Source organism: Diabrotica virgifera, chromosome 4 (assembly GCF_917563875.1).
Source record: "Diabrotica virgifera virgifera chromosome 4, PGI_DIABVI_V3a".
NCBI classification, from domain to species: Eukaryota; Metazoa; Arthropoda; class Insecta; order Coleoptera; family Chrysomelidae; genus Diabrotica; species Diabrotica virgifera.
Window position 1 is genome coordinate 131,610,542 of NC_065446.1, and position 24,915 is coordinate 131,635,456.

At 37.7% G+C, this 24,915-nt stretch overlaps 1 protein-coding gene across 1 annotated transcript in view; it reads left to right on the forward strand.

Moving 5' to 3' along the window:
• LOC114334762 (pleckstrin homology domain-containing family G member 5) overlaps positions 1 to 24,915 on the forward strand; it is a 1,826,648-nt gene that overhangs the window by 1,335,195 nt on the left and 466,538 nt on the right. The window contains exon 11 of the mRNA XM_050649705.1: positions 9,603 to 9,756. Within this exon, the coding sequence (XP_050505662.1) occupies positions 9,603 to 9,756 (154 nt within the window). The remainder of the gene's footprint in view (positions 1 to 9,602; positions 9,757 to 24,915) is intronic.

The window sequence follows — 24,915 nt, forward strand, 5'->3', positions numbered from 1 at the left end:
AATAAGTTGTCCTAGTTCAAATAGATAATCCAAATACACATTTTTTTATAATAATTACTAGTGATTTTACCCGTCACCATGTGACGGGAGATACAATCAATTATTGCCTTCCACAGTCACTGCACTCAATTTTTCTTATTTCCTCCTATTTTATCGTATCTCCCTCCAATGTTTCTGATTTCCTCTATTTTTTCTGACTTTTCCTATGTTTTTCCTGACTTCTTCCTATTTTTTCGGGCATCGTACAATTTGCCCACCCTCTACTTTTTTCTGTTTAGGCACCTCAAATTTTTTCTGAGTCCCTCTAAGTTTTCCTGGCTCTCTTTATTTTTTTCTGGCGCCTCTTAATTTTCCCGACTCCCTCTAATTGATTTTTGTTATATACAGATGTAGATTTCAAAAACAAAAAATAATAAATAACGGCGCGTGGCACTTGGGACAGAAGTGACTACTTCTTATAGCGCGTTATATATTATTTTTTGTGGGTTAATGGAATTGTATGTCTTCCCATTACTGAAGTATTGTCATGCTATTATGCTATCTTTAACAAAACCAGCTTCGTACGACTTTTCATTAGATATCGCAAATCAGTTTGGTTTATTTTGTATGCAGAAATATGTTTTGAGGAATTACTTTTGTGGAATTGGGTATATGACATTTCTCAAGTATTAATTCACATTTATGGTAAATCGTTGGTATATAGGGATATTAGCCCCTTCGTGCCGGACCGTCATTCGGCAAGTCGGTTCCTACTACTATATACGTTTCTACTAGTACCTATATACGGATTCGAGCGGCTTCGCGCGGTCGGTTAAAATACAGTATCACACTACAACTAATTAATACTAATAATAACACTAATTTTAGAAATAAATCTATTTTTATTAAATTTATTATTCGACATAGTATGTGAGTTAAATTAAATTTTATCCATAAAATACCATTTTAAACAAAAATTATTAAAAAAGATAAACAAGATAATTCGGATGGCTTTCCACAGATTATTTTGTGCTTGATATCGTCCCAGTCTCCTAATCTGGGAAATTCAATCCGAATTACCTTGCAAGGGATAGTTAAGTAAGTTGTAGCAAGCAAGCAAGCAATTTGATTTAACCCGACCTGTGGGATTTGTTCACCCTCTCGAAGGAGTACATTCGGGTGTAACAAGTCATTGGGGCGAGGTGTTTTGACCCGAGCTATACAGGGATCACCCCACCTCGCTCCAATGCCCCAGGCCATCCCTTTCCCCCCCATAGCACGCTGATGCGCGATGGAGGCACAACTATCGTAGCCAAATGCTCTTCACAATGGAACCCTGGGTAATAAGATTCCACTGTGGTATCCTAATCGAATGCAAAAAAAAACTAGGCCCAGCGTGATGCGCTCTATGCCTTTATCTTCTTAATAACTTATCCGCGGTACTAAAAATTGCTTGCTTGGGCCCCGAGTCATCGTGCCGAGCCCCACTGAGCCCTGTTGGGCCCTGCTGGGCCCCGCCCGATGACTCGATGCTCTAATTTTTTGTGTTTTTGGTTTTTTTAATTTTTTTGGGGGCTTTCGCCATTTTTTTTATTTTATATGAATTTTTTTGGGGGCTTAAGGCCCTTCTAATTTTCTAATATTTGCTTACCTTGGAGGTGGTCGTGGTACTTGGACTTCGTGGGTAACGCTATCTTCGGCACTTGTTTCGAGCTACGAACACACTACTATCACTTATCACTTTTAGTTTATCCTATAATTTGTTGTTTCGGGCGTCTGTGCTTCCATCGGTGGAACTCGTCGTATCTTAGCGTCTCTCGCAGTATGTAATTTGGGTGATGTTCTAATTCTGCGAATTTGACCCTTGCCTTGTCTGTCATGGTTTCTGTGACTCTCACCTGTTGGAGTTCTCTGAACAGGAATCTTTCAGCTACATATCTTGGGACTCTGACGGCCTCCCTCAAGCTGTTGTTATGGACTGCTTGGATCTTCTTCTTGTGTGTATTACATACGTGTCCCCATGCGAGAGACGCATAAGTTAATACCGGTAGGATTATACTATTTATCAATCTTAACCTTGTTTTGAGTGTTAGTTTACTTTTTCTGCCTGTGAGTCCTCTTAGATTCGCTCTTGCTATGTTGGCCTTCTGGACTGTGGCTTCTACGTGTTTTTGGAAGGTTAATCCTTTATCCATAATGACTCCTAGGTATTTGGCTTCGTTTTTCCACTCGATGGGCCTGTTCTGCACCCTCAATTGTTCCTCTGGCTGCTGTCTCCCTTTCTTGTATAGAACCGCTTGTGTTTTCTCTGAATTTATGGCTATCTTCCATTTGATACACCATGCTTCAATTTCTTCTAGTGCAGTTTGTAGGTTGGTCACTGCTATATCTGCGTTTCTATGCTTGGCCGCTATTGCTGTATCGTCGGCGTAGAGGCTCATGAGGGTACCTGGTGTTCTAGGTACATCTGCGGTGTATATCGTGTACAGCAGGGGTGACAAGACCGCTCCCTGTGGTACTCCAGCCTCCGGGATTCCGAGTTCGGACAGGACTTGTCCTATCCGAATCCTGAACCTCCGGCCGCCCAAGTACGACGAGATTAGCCTCGTCATCGCTCCGCTGTACCCGTAATCCCGCATTTTGAATAGGAGCCCCTTGTGCCAGACTCTGTCGAATGCCTTGCTTACATCCAGGAACGCTGCTCCAGTGTACTGCTTATCATTGAAACCGGCTGCTATGTACTCGGTTAGCCTGAGGACTTGTAGTTCGCTGGAGTGCTCTGCTCTAAATCCGAATTGAGCCTCTGGGATGATATTTAGTCGGGTTGTTTCCGCTTGCAGTCTGCTGAGGATGACTCTTTCCACTATCTTGCTGATCGCTGGAAGTAAGCTGATTGGCCTGTAGTTCTGTGGGAATGTGTGATTCTTGCCAGGTTTTGGAATCATGATGACACGGGCCTCTTTCCATCTGTTTGGGAATGTCTTGAATCTTAATATTGCGTTTATAATATTTGTGAAATACACTATAGCTTTTCTGGGCAAATATTTTAGGGCTCTGTTGGTTATTTCGTCGAGGCCAGGCGCTTTTCTCGGTGAACTATTTTTGATATGTTCATTGATTTCTTCCGGTGATGTTGGGGGGATGAAGTCCTCTGGGTCTTCTGGTCCTTCTTCTTGTTCTTCGACTTCTTCCAGGAAGTCGTCGTCTTCATCTTGGTGGAAGTTCAGTCTGCATTCATCTTCGAGTGTAGTCCTCATTGCCTCTGCTTTGTCTTCTATGGTGTATACCATGCCGTATCTTCCATGTAGTGGGGGGATGGGTTTCCTGTCGCTTCTCAACATTTTCTGGAGCTTCCAGACATTTCTCATGTTTGAGTCTTGTTCTTCCATCTCTTGTACAAAGTTGTCCCATTTTTCGCTACGGTGGAGTTTTAGGGCCGTTTGGACCTCCCTATTTAAAATATTTGCCCAGGATTTATCTACTCTGTTTCTTGTTCTTTTTGCTGTTTTCTTTGCTCTATTTTTTTCCCTTATCAACTCTTGTGTTTCTTGTGGTATGTCTTTGAACCTTCCCATGAATATCTCGACATCTTCCTCTGTTGTGCTGTTTCTAATTGCCTCTTGGATGATATTTTCGAACTCTAGGACTTTTCCTTCTATTTCTTCTGGATTGTTTATTACTGGCACTATGTTTATTCCTTCACTTACTAACCTTTTGTAGTTAGTCCACTTTATTTTCTTTTTTGTTCTTTTTGGCGGGTTTGTCTCTTCCCATGTTCCGATTTCTAATAGGATGGGGTGGTGGTCAGTTGATCCTTCGTCCAGCGTGATTAATTCTGATTGCAGTCCTAGGTTTTTGGCTACAACTAAGTCGATGTGTGTCGGAAGTGCGTTTCCTGGGTAGTGGGTAGGTTCTTCTGGGCCCATTGCTATTGTGTCTTCGTTGTTTTCTATGTATCTGTTTAGTAGTCGTCCATTCCTGTTCGTAGCTCTGTCGTTCCAGTTGGGGGATCTTGCATTCAGGTCTCCTATTATGATGGATGGTTCGGCGATGTTTAGGAACGCATCTAGGTCATCGTCCATTAAAGGGTCTTGTGGTCTTACGTAGGCTGATGTGATCCTTATTGCGCCTTGCCTCATGTTAACTTCTATTGTTGTGGCTTCCATGTTGACCAGTGGTGGAGTAGTGTAACTGGTGTGTCTAATACCCTTCTTTACTAGGATGGCCGTTCCTCCTGATCTTCTAGTGAGGTCGTTCCTATATACGTCGTATCCAGGAAACTTTAGGTTGAAGTTGTTGGTCAGTTTTGTTTCCTGAATTGCTACGATGTCCATCTCGTATCTGTTGGCGAGTTCATCTAGTATGTTCTGATTTGTGGTTATGCCGCCCGGGTTCCAGGAGCCTATCCTCAAGTATCCCCTCTCTGCCATTAGTTCTGTGCCTGCCTGGTGCTGAGTATCACCTCTTGGACTACCTTAGTCACGATGTTTGTGACCATCCTGACTAGGTACTCTTCGTCTGGGAGGGTTGGTCGGTTGGACGGTGTGTTGTTCTGCGCTGGTTGGTCTCCCTGCGTGGCTTGCGCGTAGGATACCCCGGTTGCCTGCTGTCTTCGGTTTGGTGGTGGTCGCTGTTGTGACCTCTGTGGTGGAGGCCTCCCCCAGGTTGGGCACCTAGGACATCCTCTGTAGTTGGCTGGGTGGCTCCCATTGCAGTTGGCACACGTTGCCTTGACTTCTCTGGCTCTCTGGCACTGCTTTGAGTGGTGTTCTTCGCCGCACTTCACACATCTCGGGTCCTTGTGACACGAGTTCTGGGCGTGATGGTACCCTTGGCAGTTGAAGCACTGCGTCGGTCCTGCTGCCTTGTGTAGGTCCTCTACCACAACTTTCATGTGGCACAGGTTCGTTACCCGCTTTGCTTTTTCCACGTCTTCCTGATCCAGTGTCATGACAAACATGGGTAGTGGCCTCCTTTTCCCTACTCTCGTAGACATGTTACGTGCTGTGTGGCAGGTTATTCCATATTGGTTTGCCATGTCTTCTTGGATTGCCTTCTCGGTGGTATTCGTGGGCAATCCTCGTAACACTAATTTTGGTTTCCTGTCTTCGTCGAGTGGAAAGGCTATCCATTGTAGCCTCTTTTTCTCTTTGGCGGCGTATGCTTCTGCATATTCCTCCACTATCCTTGTCATCTTTCTGTAGTCATCCGGGCTTTTAGCCTGGATGAGCGTCTCTCTGCCACTTCTGGAGATTTTGTTTGTGGTGATGATGCCTTTGCCCTGGGCTATGGTAAGAATAGCCCCTGTCTCGCTGACACTCTGTAACTTAATTACAGGCGGTTTTCTGTATGGTGTTACCTGGTTTTCAGGTAACACGGCTTCTTCGGCGTCTTCTTCGTTTTGGTTTGTTTCCATTGACACTGTATCAGTTTGACTGGAAGCGGCAAGCGCGTCCCTATCTGTGCTCGTGGATGGCACTGGTTCTTCGGGGAGGGGTAGCTGTACCTGGGGAGCTAGTTTCATGGCTTTTTCTTGGTTGGACGTCCATGTGGCGTCTTCCTCGTCGGTTAGTGTCACCAGGGGTGGAAACTCTTCCTTTCTCTTTTTCCTCTGTTGGGTGGACGCCTCCTTCGTCGAGGTGGTAGCCTTCTGGCTGGGTGGTCGAGTCTGCTCGGTGGTCATCTTTTTGGTGGCAGGCTGCTCTACTGGTGGTTTTTTGTCCGTCTTTTCGGGGTTTTTCTTCTCCGGTTTCTTTGCGAGTTGTTTCTGGAGAGCTATCAACTCGTCGAATCTGGCATCCATCTTTTCGCTCATTCGTCGAATCTCCGTATTCAGCTCTTTGATCTCTGCCTTCTGTTGTGCGATCACCTCTTCATATTTTTTGTTGTTTGCATCAACGTTTGCTGCAAATTCTTTCATCAGGGTTCTGAGTCGGTTGATTTCTTCGTTGGCCCTTGTCAGCTCGTCTTCGCTGGCGGCATCCTCTTCAACCCGCTGACGTTTGGTAGTGCCCCCGCCTTCGGCGCCTGGGACGTCTTCGTCCATGTCCTCGACTTCCTGGGTGGCCTCGATGTTCTGGGAATCCTCGACTTCCTGGGTGGCTTCGGTGACGTTCTCGGTGGTCTCGACGTTCTGCGTGGAGTCCTTGCCTTTTGACTTCTTTTTCTTTTTTCTTGTTCTACGATTTTGGATCGTAAAACCGTCTTTTCCATCTTCCTGGTCGCTCGAGTGGTCATCGCTGCTCTCTTCAGGGTGCTGTAACAGGAGGGACTCTTTAGAGTCTGCATATCTTGGCGGGGAAAGCGCCTTGGATCTGGGGGGTGACCGAGATCTGACTCGTGTCATCTTTGGTTGGGAGCGGTAACCTAACTTTTAGAAGAAGCCTTTTTTTCAGCCGATTGGCCCGACACCACATCGACTTCAGGGTTGGCTCCCTGCACAACAGCGCGGTAGTTCTCGTACCTAGACAGAACTAGGTACGGGATCCTCTTGATTTTCTCAACTCTCTGACCTTAGGGGCCGGGGCTGCAAGATGTATTCTAAATAACTACACCTTGCAGTGTCGAGGCACAGTGTTTTAAACTGTACCCATTCCTAACGGAGGCACAGAGAGTATCCCGTAGCGGGCTCACGTCGAGCCCGCTATTGCTTATTCTGCTTTCCAACCCTTGTTTGCAATGTCTCAGAAAATTCAATGAAATCAAACTTCCTGAGTTTCACCACATCCAAGAGGTTGGCTTTTGCCTCTGCTTCCACGTCTTCGCGTCTAGCGAGAGCGAGCGCTCTAGTGTTGCTGTGCTTACATTCACAGCCGTACTAAGAAGTACGTTACACCAAAGCACTTCCCTCTCCTCGACTTGTTGCGCTGCTACTGCTGCTCGTCCGCACTCTGCACGTCTTGTCTCTTCGGCAGCTACCGAGAGACTGTTTAAGTAAGTTGTAAACAGCAGCACAGTAACTTCACCTCCCATACAATCCCATCAGTCAAACATCCAAATTACCTTATCACCAATCAAATTAACTAAATCTAATCTCTTTTTGGACATCACCCACTTTTGGGCGTGGTTTCCCCACGTTTAGATTTGAATAAGATAATTCGGACGGAACAAAAATACCTGAACCTGAAATATGATGCATATGCTGGCACCGCCCTATATCACGAACGAAAACTCATGATGTACTTGTGTGCATCACCGTACCGAAGGGGTTAGACTGTCCAATAGTGTCCAATGTTATGGTAGGTACATGGCAACTGTTTCGAACTAGGCGATTTTTGTACCTTCCTTGATCTAATGTGCAAAATATAATATAGAATTTATTCTTTATTTGCATTTTCAAAGGTCAACTTCCAGTTGATATGATTAACAACTTTATCTAATTTTTTTTAATTAGTTTTTCTTCTGTTCTCAGCCGATTCAAGTGATTTTACTTTCTAGTTAATAAAACTCATATAATAATTTTAGAGACTATATATAGTTAGATACTGTTATTTTTTAAAATCTTTTGTTATATATTCATTATGCTGATAATGCTTTTGTTACACAGGGTGTCCTGAAAAGATTGGTCATAATTTATACCACAGATTCTGGGGTCAAAAATAGGTTGTTTGCACCTGACTTACCTATATACAATAGTGCACACAAAAAAGTTACAGCCCTTTGAAGTTACAAAATGAAAATCGTTTTATTTTCATATATCGAAAACTCTTGGAGATTTTTTATTGAAAATGAACATGTGGCATTCTTATGGAAGCAACATCTTAAAAAAAAGTGAAATTTGTGCACCCCATAAAAATTTTATGGGGGTTTTGTTCCCTTAAAGCCCCCCAAACTTTTGTGTACGTTCCAATTAAATTATAATTGTGGCACCGTTAGGTAAACACAATGTTTTTAAAACTTTTTTGCCTCTTAGTACTTTTTCGATAAGGCAGTGTCGATATATTCGATATATTTTGAAAATCTCTCGAATCCACCACATATTTTTATATGGTTAAGTACGATTATAGAAACTTGTTAATAATCTGAAAATTTATTTATAATTTATATTTTTAGGTATATTTTGAAAAAGAAGTGTATCTCGAAAAAAAGTTAACTTATCAAAAAAAGACTAAGAGGCAAAAAAGTTTTAAAAACACTGTCCTTAACTAATGGTATCCCAATAATAGTTTAGTTGGAACGTAAACAAACATTTGGGGGGTTTAAAGGGAAAAAAAACACCCACAAAATTTTTATGTAAACATATTAAAAAAGAAGGCGCGTCTCGATAAAAACTGGCTTACCGAAAAAATGGTAAGAGGCAAAAAAGTTTTAAAAACCTTGTGTTTAACTAATGGTACCACAATAATGAATTAATTGGGACGTACACAAAAGTTTGGGGGGGTTTAAGGGAACAAAACCCCCATAAAATTTTATGGGGTGGACAAATTTCACTATAATTTTGTTTTAACATGTTCCTGCCATAAGAATGATACATGTCCATTTTCAATAAAATATCTCTAATAGTTTTAGATATATTGAGAAAAATCGATTTTCATTTTGTAACTTCAAAGGGCTGTAACTTTTTTTATGAGCACATTTGTACTAAGATAAGTTAGGTTCAATCGAACTATTTTTGACCCCAGAAAGTGTGGTATAATTTATGACCAATCTTTTCGGGACTCCCTGTATATGCTGATAACTGAACTGTTACATATCATAAGTACTAAGTACTCAGATGAGAACAAAGCCATTATTGCCACGCATTTGTAGTGGCAATGCCATTATATTAAGGTGATACAGTAGCGATCAACAGGTAGCAAAAACGCGTTCCAAGATTGCGGCTGTAATTTTGAATATTTTTTCGAGATATTTGGCACACATATTCGTAATATAATAAAGAATGGCGGTACAGAGCCCAATTTGAAAAATATATTAATATGTGGAAATTACTCTGTAATTAAATACATTATTAAAAAAACGAGCCTGTACCGCCATTAAGAATAACAAAGAAATACACTTTCTTCAAATACACTTTTTTATCCGATGCCTAGATTTTGTGTCATTTTGGAACTACTAAAATTTTTTATTTCATTAGTAGTTCCAAAATGACACAAAATCTAGGCATCGGATTAAAAAAGTTTATTTGAAGAAAGTGTGTTTTTTTGTTCTTCTTAATGGCGGTACAGGCTCGTTTTTTTAATGTTGTATTTAATTACAGAGTAATTTCCACATATTAATATATTTTTTAAATTGGGCTCTGTACCGCCATTCTTTATTATGTTACGAATACGTGTGCCCAATATTTAGAAAAAATATTCAAAATTACAGCCGCAATCTTGGAACGCGTTTTCGCTACCTGTTGATCGCTACTGTTTCCTCTTAACTTTAAATAATTGCACCAGTGTGGATCCTTCCTGTTTCATAAATACAGGTAACATTTTAGGTACTGATCTTTGGTGTTCTAGTACTTTTTTGCATGCCACAGGAGCCATGTGGCATACCACTAAACTGTTGTTAACTAATTCTATTGTTTTCTGATATAATTTTGTTCCGAACGTACCAATACGACACAGAACAAAAATAATGTTAGATGTGTTATCTTAAACATTTAACTTACGATTAATGATCGATATTATTTATTACAGGATACGAAATATGAAGCACTCATCGACCAATTAGATAAATATTCACGACAAGGAATCCCTCATATCCTGAAATATCCCCAAGGGCAGTGTGAATCCATAGATGCTCTGTACAGACTTGAAGACGACTGGCATGAAATTATCATCGATTATAAAGGTAAGTGTGCTTTATGAATACTTTAAAATATTGTATGGTTATTTGGGGATGAATCGTAAAAAATTTAATATTTGTATATAAATAAATTCTTTTTGACGGTTTTTTATTCTGTTTTTATTTTTCGATCTCGTGCTGTAATTCTCCAGTTTTGAATTGCTTTTTTTGTTAGACTCCCTTCTTTTTCGTGCTGTGCACTTGAGCAGTCATGTCTTTAATATTTTTTCTGTATTCTTGTTGAATTATTCTTTCCAGCTTTAGTCAGTCATCTTATTCTCTCAGCTTTGGCTACCTTGGTAATGATAGGCTTGTTAACCTTTAACTACCCGCGCATTAAGATGTAACATAAGTACAAGCGTGGCGTACTTTATACACCACAAGAGAATACACTTAAAAACAGCGGTTTTGTTAATTTTTTTTGCAAAAATACACTTACATAGTTGTTTTTTATAGACCTTATTCGGCATCAGCGAATGCTTGGAGTTCGTTCTCAGTAAGTCAATTGGGATTTCTAACTGGAATGTGATCCATTGAAAAATAAGATTACTAATCAAAAACTTTTTGAAATGTGATTTTTTAAGTAGATGAGAAAAAATATTATTTATAAAAAAACATATTTTTTCTATGGATGCTATACAATGTGCAACTTCTCTCACTACTTACATACATTCAAAACGGACAATTTCTCAGGCAATGAGAAAAGTCGGCCATTGCAGTGAGAAATATTTTTTCTCACGGATTCACCGCCGGTTTACATACATATGATCTCCATTTTCATGGTAACATGCACAATACAAACACAATTATTTTTGTCAAAAAAATGTGTTGAAACTTGTCAAAACTTGTCAAAAATTACCTTTTATAAGACTGCTCAACTGTGAAGTATATTGTTAAATAAATAAAGTATATAAATATTAAGAATATTAAATACCTACGTGTATATATGTATTTTATTTCAATTTAGGCATATAATATAACTAAATGCACTTAAATTATTTAATTTTGAAGTTTTAACTCTTGACAAAAACGCATCCATAGAAAAAGCACAGTGTACAACACGAGAGAAAATGACATATTTCTCTCTCGCTTGTTTTGCAGCACTCGCCTCGTGCCTCGGCTAGTACCAACAAACTTCTGCGCTCGTGAGAAATATGTCCTTTTTCTCTCTTGTTGTACAATATACTATTGTGCCATATTGACTAAAAAACAATAACTGAAATATGTACTTATATTACTACAATCTTGGCGTACATTTTATACCACCGGAAACAACAAAAATAATAAACTGGTAATTATGATCTTCCCAGAACGCTGATTATACGAAAATAAAACCAATTGTAAAGCACATTCTAGTGATAGGTTGGATAGATAAACATGGTCAAAAATTAAATTTTTACAAATTTGCAGTTGAATTATTATATCTATTCCTCCTACTATAATGTTTTTGGTGCCTGCAAAGTTTATTATTCTCAACCCGTTATGGTTTTGTTCTTCATGTAAGCTCTCAAGTCTTGTAGTTGTCAGTAAAAATCGCTTTTTGACAAATTTTCCATTAAGATTTCCAGCAATTACTTTCACGGTATAACGTGGACATCGATCATATTTGTCTAAGCTGTAGAAATAATTCACCTTTTTCTTCGTCTTCTTTTTTCTGTAGGTGCGAGTATACTAGGTAAGACATATTTAAAGAATATTTGTTTAAGACATAGATAACATATTCTGTTAAGGATTAAATGCTTTGCTCTTTTACTGACTATAAAATCCATACCAGACTCGTGTGGGGTGATATTTTATGTTCTCTATAGTATATTGAAATCTCTTCTCTCGATAAGTCGTACACTAGTCCATCTCTCAAATGTGCAGATCGGTAAATCATTATCCCTTTGTTGTTTGCTAGGTCGTCGTGAATTAAACAGCCGGTTTTCCTCTTTTGTGCGTTGCTAACAATAAATGTTTTTAAGGGAAGAAGTCATCAACCTTTTTCCATCCCACTAATCTTCGGAGGACAATTATTTCTTCCGCTCTCGTTTGCCCGAGCCATGCTTCCCACTGGGGCTGGTTATATAATCTTCCACAAAGTTTTTTCGGTTCCCGAGGTTCACCATGTGGAGGCGAGAGTCTAAATTCTGTAGCAAGAGCTAGTATTGCAGCGTCATTTGATAAATATAACTTTATTACATAATATAAAAATACCTGCTTATTGACAAATATTTCTAGCATTCTTCTTGATGACCTCCTTTGGAGTATTTTATATTTGTACTCAAGACGAGAATCATAATATATGTCACCCCATACTAAAATGACATTTATATGTTTAAATTACATTAGCAGATATTTTAGCAATTATGTTACTGGACCACTTTGGTAATGAGGTACAAGAAGTTATTAACAACGATCATACGGTTGTCGAAAGGGGTCTCTTATCGCTAATATAATGACCAAAGGATATACGAAGCAGTGTAAAAAGTGACTAACGGGAATGAGCAGAAGGTTAAATATGAGACAAGGACTACACTGTATGTTGAGTTCAAAACGTGTCGTTTATTTTCTGATATCTTCTTCTTTTCCATATAATATACAGGGTGTCTCAAGGGAGACATAGCCAATGCCTAGAGTAGACTACAGAGTGACATGATGAGGATGGTCAATGACCAGAGGGTCTAGTAGAGTATCACTTTATGTAAGACAGATACCTGTTTAGTGTGTTTAGTCCACTATTGGCCTCTGGAATAAAGATAAATGGAGTTCTCATTAACAACATTAGATATGCGGATGAAACTGTTATTTTAGCCAAAAATATTGGGGATCTTTAGAAATTGGTGATCAGAATAGCGGAGTTTGGACAATAATACTGTCTAACAATGAACGTCAAGAAGACAAAATTTATGAGAATATCGAAAACTCAAAGAAATATCGAGAATCTCTTTATAATCGGATCCAGTGTGGAACGAGTCGACCAATATGTATATCTTGAAGTAATGATCAATTCCACAGATGATCACTTTTAGGAAAACAAATTCAGCATAGAAAAGGCTAGAGCAAATTTTAACAAAATGAAAAAAAGTTTCTGCACAAGCGATTTGAAGTGGGAGCTAAGGGTTAGGTTGGCTAGATGCTACGTTTTCTCGACTTTGTTTTACGGAATAGAAGATTGGACCTTGAGTGCGGCAACAATGAACCAACTAGTATCATTCGAGCTGTGGGTGTACAGAAGAACTCTGAAAATATAGTGGACAGAACACGTCACAAACAAAGAGGTTCTGAGAAAGATGCTTAAATACCATCAAAACAAGAAAATTTTAATATCTCGGACATATTACACGTGGAGAGATATGCAATAGGGTGGAACGAAAAATTCGAAGTCAATATTCTTTATGGGGCTAGTGCAAAAAAGTTGTGTTTTGATGTGTAATAAAACTGTAAGAAATCTTTTTTGTATTGGACCCTATCTTCAGGTTCCATATTCAATTTAAATTTTTGGGAATAACAAAAAAAAAATAAAATTTTAAAAATTTACGTTTTTATCAGTTTTCGAATCTAAATAATTGTTTTATGATACAATATACATTTTAAGATTGGTAGTCTGATGTTGTGTTAAAAAACGGCATAATATTTCTAGACTGCAACCTTGAACGAATAAAGCCATCCCTTGATTCTGGTCCACAAACAGCAGCTGATGCTTCAGTTACTAACTTGACAGTTCTTTCCACGGATTTTGTATGACAAGGGCATTTTAAGACCTCTATGTTGTTGTAATTCCCAGAAGCAATCATATCCCTTACATCTTTATTGGAAATATGTTTTAGCAAAGGAGGAGCCATAACTTTGAATCCAGAAATAGAAATTAAGTCATTATAATCTGCAGCACTAAAATTTAATGTTGGTACATATTTTGAATCTCCGAATCTTTTTTTCTTTCTGACTTTCTCTAGCTTTCGGCACTCTGCGTAGTCCTAGACCCCGTAATATGTTTTCGTTCATCTTTCATCATACCGAGTAATACATTTTCGGGATGGGCAAAATAAGCATTCTTTTGGATAACGGCATCGACAATTTTTCTTTGGTCAACTGACAGAAATCGTGAATAATGGATCATTCGCCATAAATGTTTTGAACCATCAGAACAGCTAGGATATAGTTTTATATAAAACCAAACTGGTGCATACACTTTTTTGATGAAACTTACTAACATAATTAATTGGGGGCTGAGACATTCAGTTCCAACATACAATCGAAGCAACCGATTATCAACTGTCAGCCACCTTGCGTGTGATATTTTCCCAGGTTTTTTAAGGCTCAAAGCATTAGGACATTTTCCCGCAGCAACTGCTTGACTGATTTGGTACAAGTACTTCTAATCGGTACTAAGGTCTGTTGTTTCTAATAATATTGCTAGGTTGTTTTCTATTGCGACAAAATCGACAAGAGCCTTCTCTTCACAGCGTTCCAGAAGTTGCCCTATTGGCCCTGAAAAACCAAGTGGTCCACTGGTGCGTCCATCTAACTGTTGAATTAAATGACGTAGAGGTAGCTCATTGCAATGAAATAAGCATACTAGCCATTGAAGTGAAGTGCCGCAGTATTTGTGACGTAGATGGTTGGACTGTAACTGTTGACAAAGGAGCAATGAATTCTTTTTCATGATCATCTGCATTAGAGGAATTTGAGTCAGACAAGCTGCTACTAATGGAAGGATTAGAGGAATCAACGGTACATGCTTTAAGAACAATTTCGTCAGTATTATATTTTTGAGAACTTGCCTTTGCCTTCATGGTTCTTTCCATTTTCTTCCTTATTGCTGCAGATGCTGCAATATCCACCGGTCCAACTGCCATTTTTCGACAGGATCGATGATCTTAAAGAAAAATTCGCTCATTTTGTGGTACTTTCTTGATTTGTTATCACAAGTAGGTACACACACGGTTCCTGTCATGTTGCACTTGAAAGCCGCGATATAAAATAACTTTTACATTCCTTTCGAAACTGGCAAATCTTTTCTATTTATGAATCAGGTGCTTTGCTGAGTTTTTGTGTACCTATCGCTTAAGATTTTGATACTCTGTATAAATATTTTAAATCATATCTTGAATGCACTTATGCGATAATGTTGGAATAGAAGCTTATATTCATATTTGTTCTACTTTCGTTGCAGCGGCATTCAAGACGTCGGCGGTATATGGATCTTTATTATTATTTGTCAACTTAAGTTCATTACGAATAAATAGAAAGCACTTTAGAATGTCACACTAAGATGGTAAAACACGATCATTAAAATTTGATCAGAGCCATATTGATTTTTTCGACAAAAATAATTTTTTTGTTTTTTCAATTTTCAAATCCAATATGGAACCTCAAGATATTTTTTTATTTCAAAATGCTCTCGCACCAACTGTTTTCATCACCTGACACAACTTTTAAACGATAGCCACAATAATTTTTCTTTTCTTTTATTTTTTTGACCTTTTTTGTTCCACCCTAATATGCAACTTTCTCCAATCGATTATTCAGAAAACGATTCAAGGAAAAATAAGTAAAGGGACATAATATCGTGGCTACGCAACCTGAGAGAATGGTACGGATGTACCTCAAATGAACTTTTTAGAGCAGCCGTCTCTAAATTCATAATAGCTGTGATGCTTGCCGATCGCCGTCGCAGAGATGGCACTTAAAGAAAAAGATTGGTCTCATTTATTATAGATAATGTAGTAAAGAAATATAAGAATATACCACTTTTTATTCTATTACTTATTTCTTTTACTTTTATTCTAGTTACACGAGAAATTCAATATTATCAGCCTTTCCAATACTGCAGAAATCTATCAAATATTCATGTCTGATAACATTCCCACTACACATTAAAGACTGTTAGTTCGAGCAGGATCTTTTTTATATTTCGAACCGCGGTAGACACTAATTTTTTGCTCTCTAATCGACGTTCCAAAAAAACATTAAAGAGTCGTTAGGAAATGCATAATGCAGGATAAACTTATTAATAATGTATGGCAAAAGTGAAGTGCAGGTTTTCTATCATGAATATTAAAAAGTGTTTTCCAGAATCACACTTTTTCCAAACTAGTTCGTATATATGAATATAAAATGCAATGATTTTATATTTTAATACACTTGTAAATGTTTTTTATCTTTTTTTTTTTATAAAACTTAATATTGGACGACGATATACACTTGCGAGCAAAAAATCGACTCAAAAGTAAAATAATTTATATATTTTGTTGACGTTGTTTGGCAAGTGTCTATCCAAATATACAAAATTAGAAGAGAAATATTGTGAACAGAAGAGATTTTTCATCATCATCATTTGGCTCTACAACTCTATGTGAGTCTTGGCCGCGTTTACTATTTCCCCCCTTTGTTGTCGGTCCTGAGCAGCTATTTCCCATTGCTATACTCCCATTGTGTGTAGATCACTGACTACTGCGTCCTTCCATCTCTTTCTTGGGCGACCATCAAGCCTTTCCCAGAATGTGACGTTCAAAAGTCTTTCGTCACTCCATCTTAGCACGTGACCCGCCCTCTTATTCGATTTGCTTTAATGTAGCGTGCTATGTTTTCATCTCCCTATACTGTCTGGAGTCTTCTTCAGTCATTGTGTCTTTTTTTCCATTATCCTGTTGTCTCTTCTCTGCAAGGCCCATAGATACTCCGCAGTACCTTTCTTTCAAGTACCAGTAGTTTTGTCGTTTCCCGCTGGTTCAGAGTCCATCTCTCGCTTCCATACGTTATTCTGGGACGAATTATTGTCTTATACACTCTTATTAAAAGAACAAAAAACCGCTAAACGCCGTAAAGTGAGTGGCGCATACAATATTCCAGCTACAAAATATCTGATATGAATATTACGTGGCGCGAAAATGTATTCTCATTTTGATGCAAAACAATACTCTAGTTTTATTTTAAAAAATGTTTTCATAATATTTGCCCAATTTGAAGTAAAACGCGCCACAAAAGAGTAACTTTGATACAGTTTGAATTTTGAAATTCTTTTGTGGCGCGTTTACTTCAAATTTAGCAAATATTATGAAAAAATATTTTAAAATAGAACTAGAATTTTGTTTTGCATCAAAATGAAAATACATTTTAGCGCCACGTAATATTCATATCAGATCTTTTGTAGCTGGAATATTGTATGCGCCACTCATTTTTATGGCGTTTAGCGGTTTTTTATTCTTGTATCAGGAGTTTTTCAATGTTATTTATAAATTAAATGTTTAAAGTTAAATGCAATGTCTCTCGATTACATGTTAAGCTTTATAAATGGTCGCCTTTGTCGCATTATCTCCCAAATGATTTACTGTCCATCGAATGTACACTAGATTTTTTTTCTATTCGAAATAGATTGAAAAAAATATTGGGATGGCCAGTAAATGAACTCGGATTGCCCGTTGCCAGATCAAATTAGCGTCGTAACCACTACAACTACATAAACCATTTAGGGAATAATCGTTAATTGGATTATACTTAGAATAGAATAGAATAGAAATATGCTTTATTGCCGTGAAAAATTTAACAATTTTATAGACAAAGCTTACAAGAATCATAAATAAAAACAATAACAAATACAATTTACTAAAATTGTAAAAATCGTCAATATAAATAAAACATAAAAAAGTAAAATAAAAATCAGTAACAATCTATTGCAAAATTAAACAAAAAAATTTTGCAAATTGCGTAATCTACCTTAAGAATTAAGTTAACCTGCTGCATATGACACTCAAATATATATTAAGATTCTACTTATACATAAGAATACCGTAATTTCTTAGTTATTGGTTAAGAAACTGTGCTATTGAATAATATGGACTTTCAGATAAATAGGCTTTTGTCATTTTACGGAACTTGGGGAAAGATGTTACAGATTTAAGTTGTAGAGTTGCGATATTTGAGTTGCTCCAAGTGACGCTTACTTTGTAGCTTACTTTTGTAGCTTAATAACTTCTAAACGGCTTAATCGATTTTGTTCACTAAACATGCGTTTGAAACGTATTGACAAGTAGTACCTTATGCATCTAAGGCAAGTATGATAACTGAAGCTATTACAGGAATTATTGAGCTTGAAAAATCGTTTTTCCCATAAGAAATAGATTTGTTCATATTTATGAAGCCTATAACTTAAAAATTAGAATTTTCTTGGATATAATATACACCATTAGATTCGTCTAGAGTCCTTCTACAAACTCTCAGTTATTGGCGTAATTCGTAGGTTGAAATTTTGAGTAATTGTCGAAAAACCAAAATTTAGTTTTTCAGTATTTCGGCTATACTGAGCCGTGTGTATATATGATCCTGACGGCTTAAATACCGTTTGAAATCTTAACTCAACGCTATTGATTTGGTGTATCCATTATTCTCCTGTCTCTTCTTGAACGGAAGATATATACCGCCGAAAAATATGCCGTTTTGTACCTACCAAGTCCTATAGCTGGCTTATGGGTAGTCAAAACTCACAAACTGCACCGGTTCTGAATCGGCCCTCGCCTCCTCTTCAAACACAGTAAAAATTCAGATCGGTTTAACTTTTCCACACACATACATACATATTTATACATACACATCCACAAACATTTTCCCTTTTTTAAATAAAAATTGACTCATATTTCTGAGCTCGGTAACTTTTGAACGGTATAACCGACTTTCAAAATTGGACATGCGTTGGAAAGGTAATGATCACTTCTATTAGAAGCCGTAAAGGTCGGAGTTAAGTTTTCGAAGTTTTTGGGAGTTTTGGGGACGAGAACGAAAAACAGACCCTAAATAGGAAGGGCCGTAAAATCCACACCCTTGGACCAAAATGGATGGTTGACATATGAATGGGTGAGTCTTTTCCTGAAATTTAAGATGGGAGTTGGCGCAATTTTCAATTCAGTCAGATTTGGAAAATCGAAAATTTCGTGTATATATATAGTGTCGCATGTAGGGGGTGTAGGTGTGCGTCACTGGCGAGAACTGCCGTTCTCTGGTAATTTTTGCTCATCTTGAGAGTATTTTTGATTTAAGTATGGTCATTAATGAGTAACATGCCATGTTTCCTGCAATGATCCTAGCTGCCACGTCCTTTTCATATTTATTTTCAGATATTATGATCGCTCCCAGGTACTTGAATTCTTTGAAGAATTCAGAGTTGAATTCATTAATTGTTACGTTTTGTGGAATGGCATTAATATTTATTAATTTAGGAACTAAATACCATAACACAGACAACTTAATATTGTATGTGAGAAAACACGTTATTTTTTATTCTGCGTTGTATTAAAATTTCCATGCGAGATCTTAAGGACCTTATTAAGTTTATTACTGATTCCTATTGAATAGCTTTCCACTCTTTACCTAATGTAGTTTTTAGCTCCGCCATTGTCGCTGGTGCTGAATTACGAACCAAAAGCCTGCGTTTGAGCTCATTCAATAGGCGCTCGATGGTATTTACATCCGGACTCAATCGAAACCAGTCCATTGTTGTAATATTGGTGTTGGCCAGGTAATCTTTCGTCATCCGCGCTGTGTGAAATTGAGCGTTATCATGCATTAGAATGAAGTCGTCGCCTATGTAGCCGACGTAATGAACAACATGATCTTGGAGAATATCCGTAATGTAACGATCCGCTGTCAAAGCCCCTCGCCACCACCACCGGGTACGAACATAAGCTCTGTTTTTCCTTATAAAGATATACCAACCCAAAAAATACTCGAACGACCTTCATATCTCACTGTTTTGAAACTACAGCACTGGGTAAATGGTTCTTCAGGCCTCCGATGTATGTGTCGTGTTCTGTCATTGCTTTACAAGTACATTCAAATCTCGTCAGAGCAAAAACTCTGCTCCATTGGCCGAGGTCCCAATTGACGTGTTTTCTGGCAAACTGAAATCAAGCTTGTTAGCTTGGTTGGGAGTCAAAGCGGCAGCCTTAAGTCTCCCAACTCCTAACTATCCACTGAATGAGGTGGTACCTGGAAAATTCCTTAAGGATTATTCAAGCTCAATCCCTGACTCGTCCCGATTCTGCAAGGCAATCAGGCACTATGAATCGCTCAACCCTCTCTGGCACTACACGTCCCCGAACCTGGTTGTCTAGTATAGATAAATGTCTCCTGATATCGACGTAAGCCCCTGAGACTGCAGACTGCGTAAGGAGGCAACGGGTGACACTCCTCTGACTACAGTGTTCTCATAATTATATAATTACCTGTGTTACCTTTCGAATTCGTTTACTGCATTTCGAATTGTACACACACGTCAACGTTTGCAAAGCTTCTGAGACGACCACCGGCAAACTCATAGAGGTCTAGATTACGTAGAACATGCCCGTTAGGGTGTTTGCTGCATTCTCTACGCCACACAGAAGCAGGCCAATTTTATAACACGGTACCAACTTGCATTATAACATAAGTTTTTGGAAGCTCTATTATAGACTATATTTTTTGCCTTAGTTGTTTTGACTCAGCGACAACATGATTTAAGATAACATGAAATTACTAAGCATAAACTACAGTTAATCGAGCGAATCAATTTTTTTGCTAGCAAATATATGTTTATGCTCTATACAGATCAATTTTTTTGTATAATAATATTAGAAATATATTTTCATATAAAAAATAGGAAAATAGTTCCATGAATAAATATTAACCAAATTTTATGGAACATAAACAAAACTTATACATTTTTCTGCTTTAGACAATGTTGTATATCGACAATCATAAGTGATTTCCCAAGAGTCTGAAAGCTTGCCTCGAAGCGACACAAGTTTACGTCCGGTGTACATAAGAAAAATTACATTTTGTACACCGCTCATTCGGCCGGTTTCTTACTGTTTGTCTTTGGACACCAATTCTGAGGATGTATGAGTTGTTCATGTAATCCTTTGAATTGAGTTACATGCAATCAGTTATATAATTCGCAAAATTTGAATATAGATAGTGTAATAAGTTGTCTTAAAAATAGAAAAATTTTAATTTAAATACAAAATTTTAATTTAAATTTAAATTTAAATACAAAAAACAAAAAGTAAAAGCTGGTGCACTATTCACTGTTGCTTCTTTAAATGCAAATTAGAAAACTTTTTATATGCATACAATTAGTTATAGAACGATCTTTTGATGATTCCGTTAACTCATCATGGAACATGAGTTGCTTCAGGGTTCCAAGAAATAAAACGATCTTCTGTATTTTAAGACGTAAAATATAAGACGTAATTTAAGTAAAATTTGGCTGAATATTTGCTGAACATTCCCTAGATGTAAGTAACGGGACGTATGAAATCAGGCGAATTTTATGGATAAATCAGTTCCACTTGAACTGGTCCGTACTGGAAAGGTTTCTTCCAGCTTAGTCATAGATTGTCGAGCTGTATAACACTTTTTGGAACGACGAAGCATTCTTAGACCCTGTAATGTACGACCTGGTCGCCACGTTCATACATCACTTTATGGCCAAAAATCGTGCATAATAATTAATTACAACATACCTATCTTGCTTCGTAAATCATTGCCCATCCTCTATTTTTGATGGAAATGCAGAAGAAATTTAATTTCAGGGTGGTTTCTCGAAGACTCAGCTTTGATGCTTCTCTGTATCTATAGAGAAAAGAAGGCGAATCCAGTCCCACAGCACTTAGGTCACAACTGACCTATTGTGAGTCCTCCTAGGGGCTGTCGTCCTTAGCTCATTTTCAGGAAGGTGGAAAAATCACCAGGAGGTATCTCTCTTTATGTGGGCAGGTGTAGGAGAGGGCACGCCTAATGCCTACTCTCGTATTGATGATAAATACGGACATTAACATAGATCATTTGCAGAACTATAGAGCAGTAAGTGGAGATGTTTATTTAGTTGACAATGACCAGTCAAAAAATCAACTGTCAAACGTAGGTTTTTCCTGGTCATTCACAAGTACTTTTCTGATGCTGATTTCCCAAGGTTACTTAGTGTTACCTTGGCAAGTCTACATCCTGGCCCTTCTTCCCATTTTTTCACGGTTTCCGTGCGAGAGTGGTATGTGTCAATTTTCGCGATTGTTGTAGCTGACCAGCAAAAAAGATCACCAGGCCCTAAGAGTCTTAGGCCTGCTGCCTTTCTAGATAGCTGGTCAGTGATATGGTTGCCTTTATTTTCTCTGTGCCATTTAACCCACTTTAGGATGATGTTGTTATCATCCGAATCTTGGGCTAGTGACTCATGTCACTTCATTACTAATGCTGATATGACAATTGGTCAATTCAGGCATAGTAGCGCTTGCCTGCTGTCTCCGCTGGTTATTATGGTTGTATCCACCATGCCTTTTCGTGTTATCTATTTTGCGGATATGGAGATATCAGTCAGTTTAGTCTGGAATTTTTGACTTCCCATATCAGACTACGCTGGCATTTTTGCCCATACCCCATTTTATACTGTTTCAGCAATCATGGAGTATATACCACATCCTGAGCCTCCTTCAATTTTGGAGCCATCGGTGTATAATATGCAATAAACATGTGCCACGTTTGACTCCTTACATGGTCTTGTTTCGAGTTTTTAGGGTTTTTTGAAGACAAGCGTAGGTTTAATTGAGTCGCAGCCTGCATGTAGCAAGGGTAGCGCATCAAGCTCTCTCCGCCAGAAACGACATCTCAATTGTCCCTTTCCTACATCAAGGTTTGCAGCCGATACAATAATGGCGTTCTTTGCTTCTATAAGTTTTCATTTTTTCCTTTTCTTCCATTGATGTTTGTGTTTTGAAGACTTATTCTTTTGCGATATGGTTTCTTCTGTCAGTGTATCTTATGGCTTTCCTGTATAGCTTTTATTATAATATCACTCAGAGTATTGCCATTTAGGTCTGTATTTTTTTTTACTTCAGGCAATGCTGTTGATCTGTTCTTCAAATGCATTTGATTATGCCGTATCTCCCTTACCCAAGGCCTATTGCTATCTAGGCTTTTACCATTCTGTGGTCGCTACATGTAAAAAGTTAAAATCAATGTTGAGCAAAACAGTATGATGGCGTTCAACAATTTTACCCTATTGTTATTAGCTTAGTTTGTACCTGTTATATCGAAAATGAAAGCCCATCCATTTTGATCCCTTGTTCGTTTTGTTACAAATTATTTCTAAATTTTTAGCAAATGTATAAACACTACCGCTAGGTGATCTGTAACAATTAATTAGAAAAACAGTTCATTTTAATCGTTGACAGCCAATGGACATCTGTGTCTCGTAAATATATACGAGATACTGAATGAATGAATGAATCCGAATTCATAAATAACTCGCTGTAACCTAAACAAACATTTGCACCTCCTAATATTTGATAACCTCCCACCTTTGAATATTTTAAAAGTTCCCTCGAAAAACGTATACAACCTGTCAAGACCAAAACAAAACAAATAATAAATAAAACTGATGATGGATATTACATAATGCTCGGTGTAAGCACTAGCATGAATCTCGGGATGAATAATAGGAAAGTATCATCGGGAATGGGGTGCAAGGCATTACGTTACAGAGCGACTCCACTGATATATCTAGCCGCCGCGCCACCATTCCGCCACGTATGCCGAGGTAATAAGAACCGCAAACATGCGAATGGTTTTCATGAATAACTGCTTAAAAATTAAATGATACATATGTCGATGATAAATAACCGCAGATAGCATAGTTAATCCTTACTGTAGATTTACTTTGTGCATGCACATTGAACATTAAACTTCATTTTGAAAATATTACGTAATACATAAAATGGTTGAGAAACGAAACTAAATTTGATGACTGTAATAATACTCCTTTATTAGAATTATAAACAGTTTTTTATTACCAGCATTATTTAGCAAGGATAGGGAGTTCACTGATGATGGACTGATATGTCCGAAAACGGTTTGAACGTAATCCTTTTGGATTTTTAAATTTTTTTAAAATTTTTATTAAATATATCAACTACACCAGGGAGTGTTACTTCACGTTAAATTTTATTTAACTAGATGATATACAGCCAACCTTAAGGGTATTATCCCGTTTTACTTAGTTTTTTATTACTTTTAAATATACAGAGAGAGGCTAAATTATGAAATAAATTCAATTTCTCTCAAATGGACGATTTTGGAAAATATACCGAAACAAATCGATTTTTATTTTTAAATTACAATTTTTTGGCATATACTTCATACTAGTAACGTCATCCATCTGAGCGTGATGACGTAATTGATAATTTTTTTAAATGGAATTAGGGTTTGTATGGTAGCTCTCTATTCAGTAATATAAACATTTTTATCGTTACTTATACAGGGTGACCAAAAAAATAATTTTTGAATTAAATTAATTGACGCAAAAAGAAGAATGTATGTCACTTATTTAACTCACAATACATTGTACTGCTGTCAGAGAATGGAAAAAATGTTTATTTCACAAATAATAATTTCTTTTCGCTTAAATTAAATCACAAACAGTCTCCCACCTACCTCTTGGGAGTTTGAACATTTAATTTAAGCGAAAGGCAATGTTTCTTTGCCAAATAAGTTTTTTCTATTTTCTGACAGCAATAGAATGCATTTTAAGGTAAATAAATTACATACATTATTTTTTTTGCGTTAATTAATTTAATTCCGTAATGATTTTTTTGGTCACCCTGTATAAATAATGATCCAGATTTAGCCATTCGGCTCACACTCCCTCGAAGGGGAAAATTGACTCATCCCAGATACCTACGGTATCAAAAGGATTGAGCTCTGGTGGGACACTTTCCGTGTTATCGAGCCCTAGGTGACTTGGAATGCAGGTGTATCTCCCAAAAATTTTCGTACACTTCTGGCCGCCGCTAGTAGTACAGCTTTCTGCATGGTCTTGTAAAGATGTTCATTCAGACCCAGCTTTTTAATGCTTTCGAGGAGGGTCTTCGGAATGACTCCAGTAGTAGACATAACAATCGGTATCGTCTGGGTACTTTGCATTCTCCATTGTCTCCGTATTTGAATTTCCAGATCTCTATACTTGGCGATCTTTTCAGTAAATTTACTGCGTAGATTATTGTTGTTAGGTATCGCCACATCAATTAGTGTTGTTTGTCTTGTTAATTTATTAACTAGTACGAGATCTGGTCTATTATGTGCCACTGTTTGGTCTGTGAGCACAGTGCGGTCCCAGTATAGCTTGTAGTTGACATCCTCAAGCATACTCTCAGGGACGTA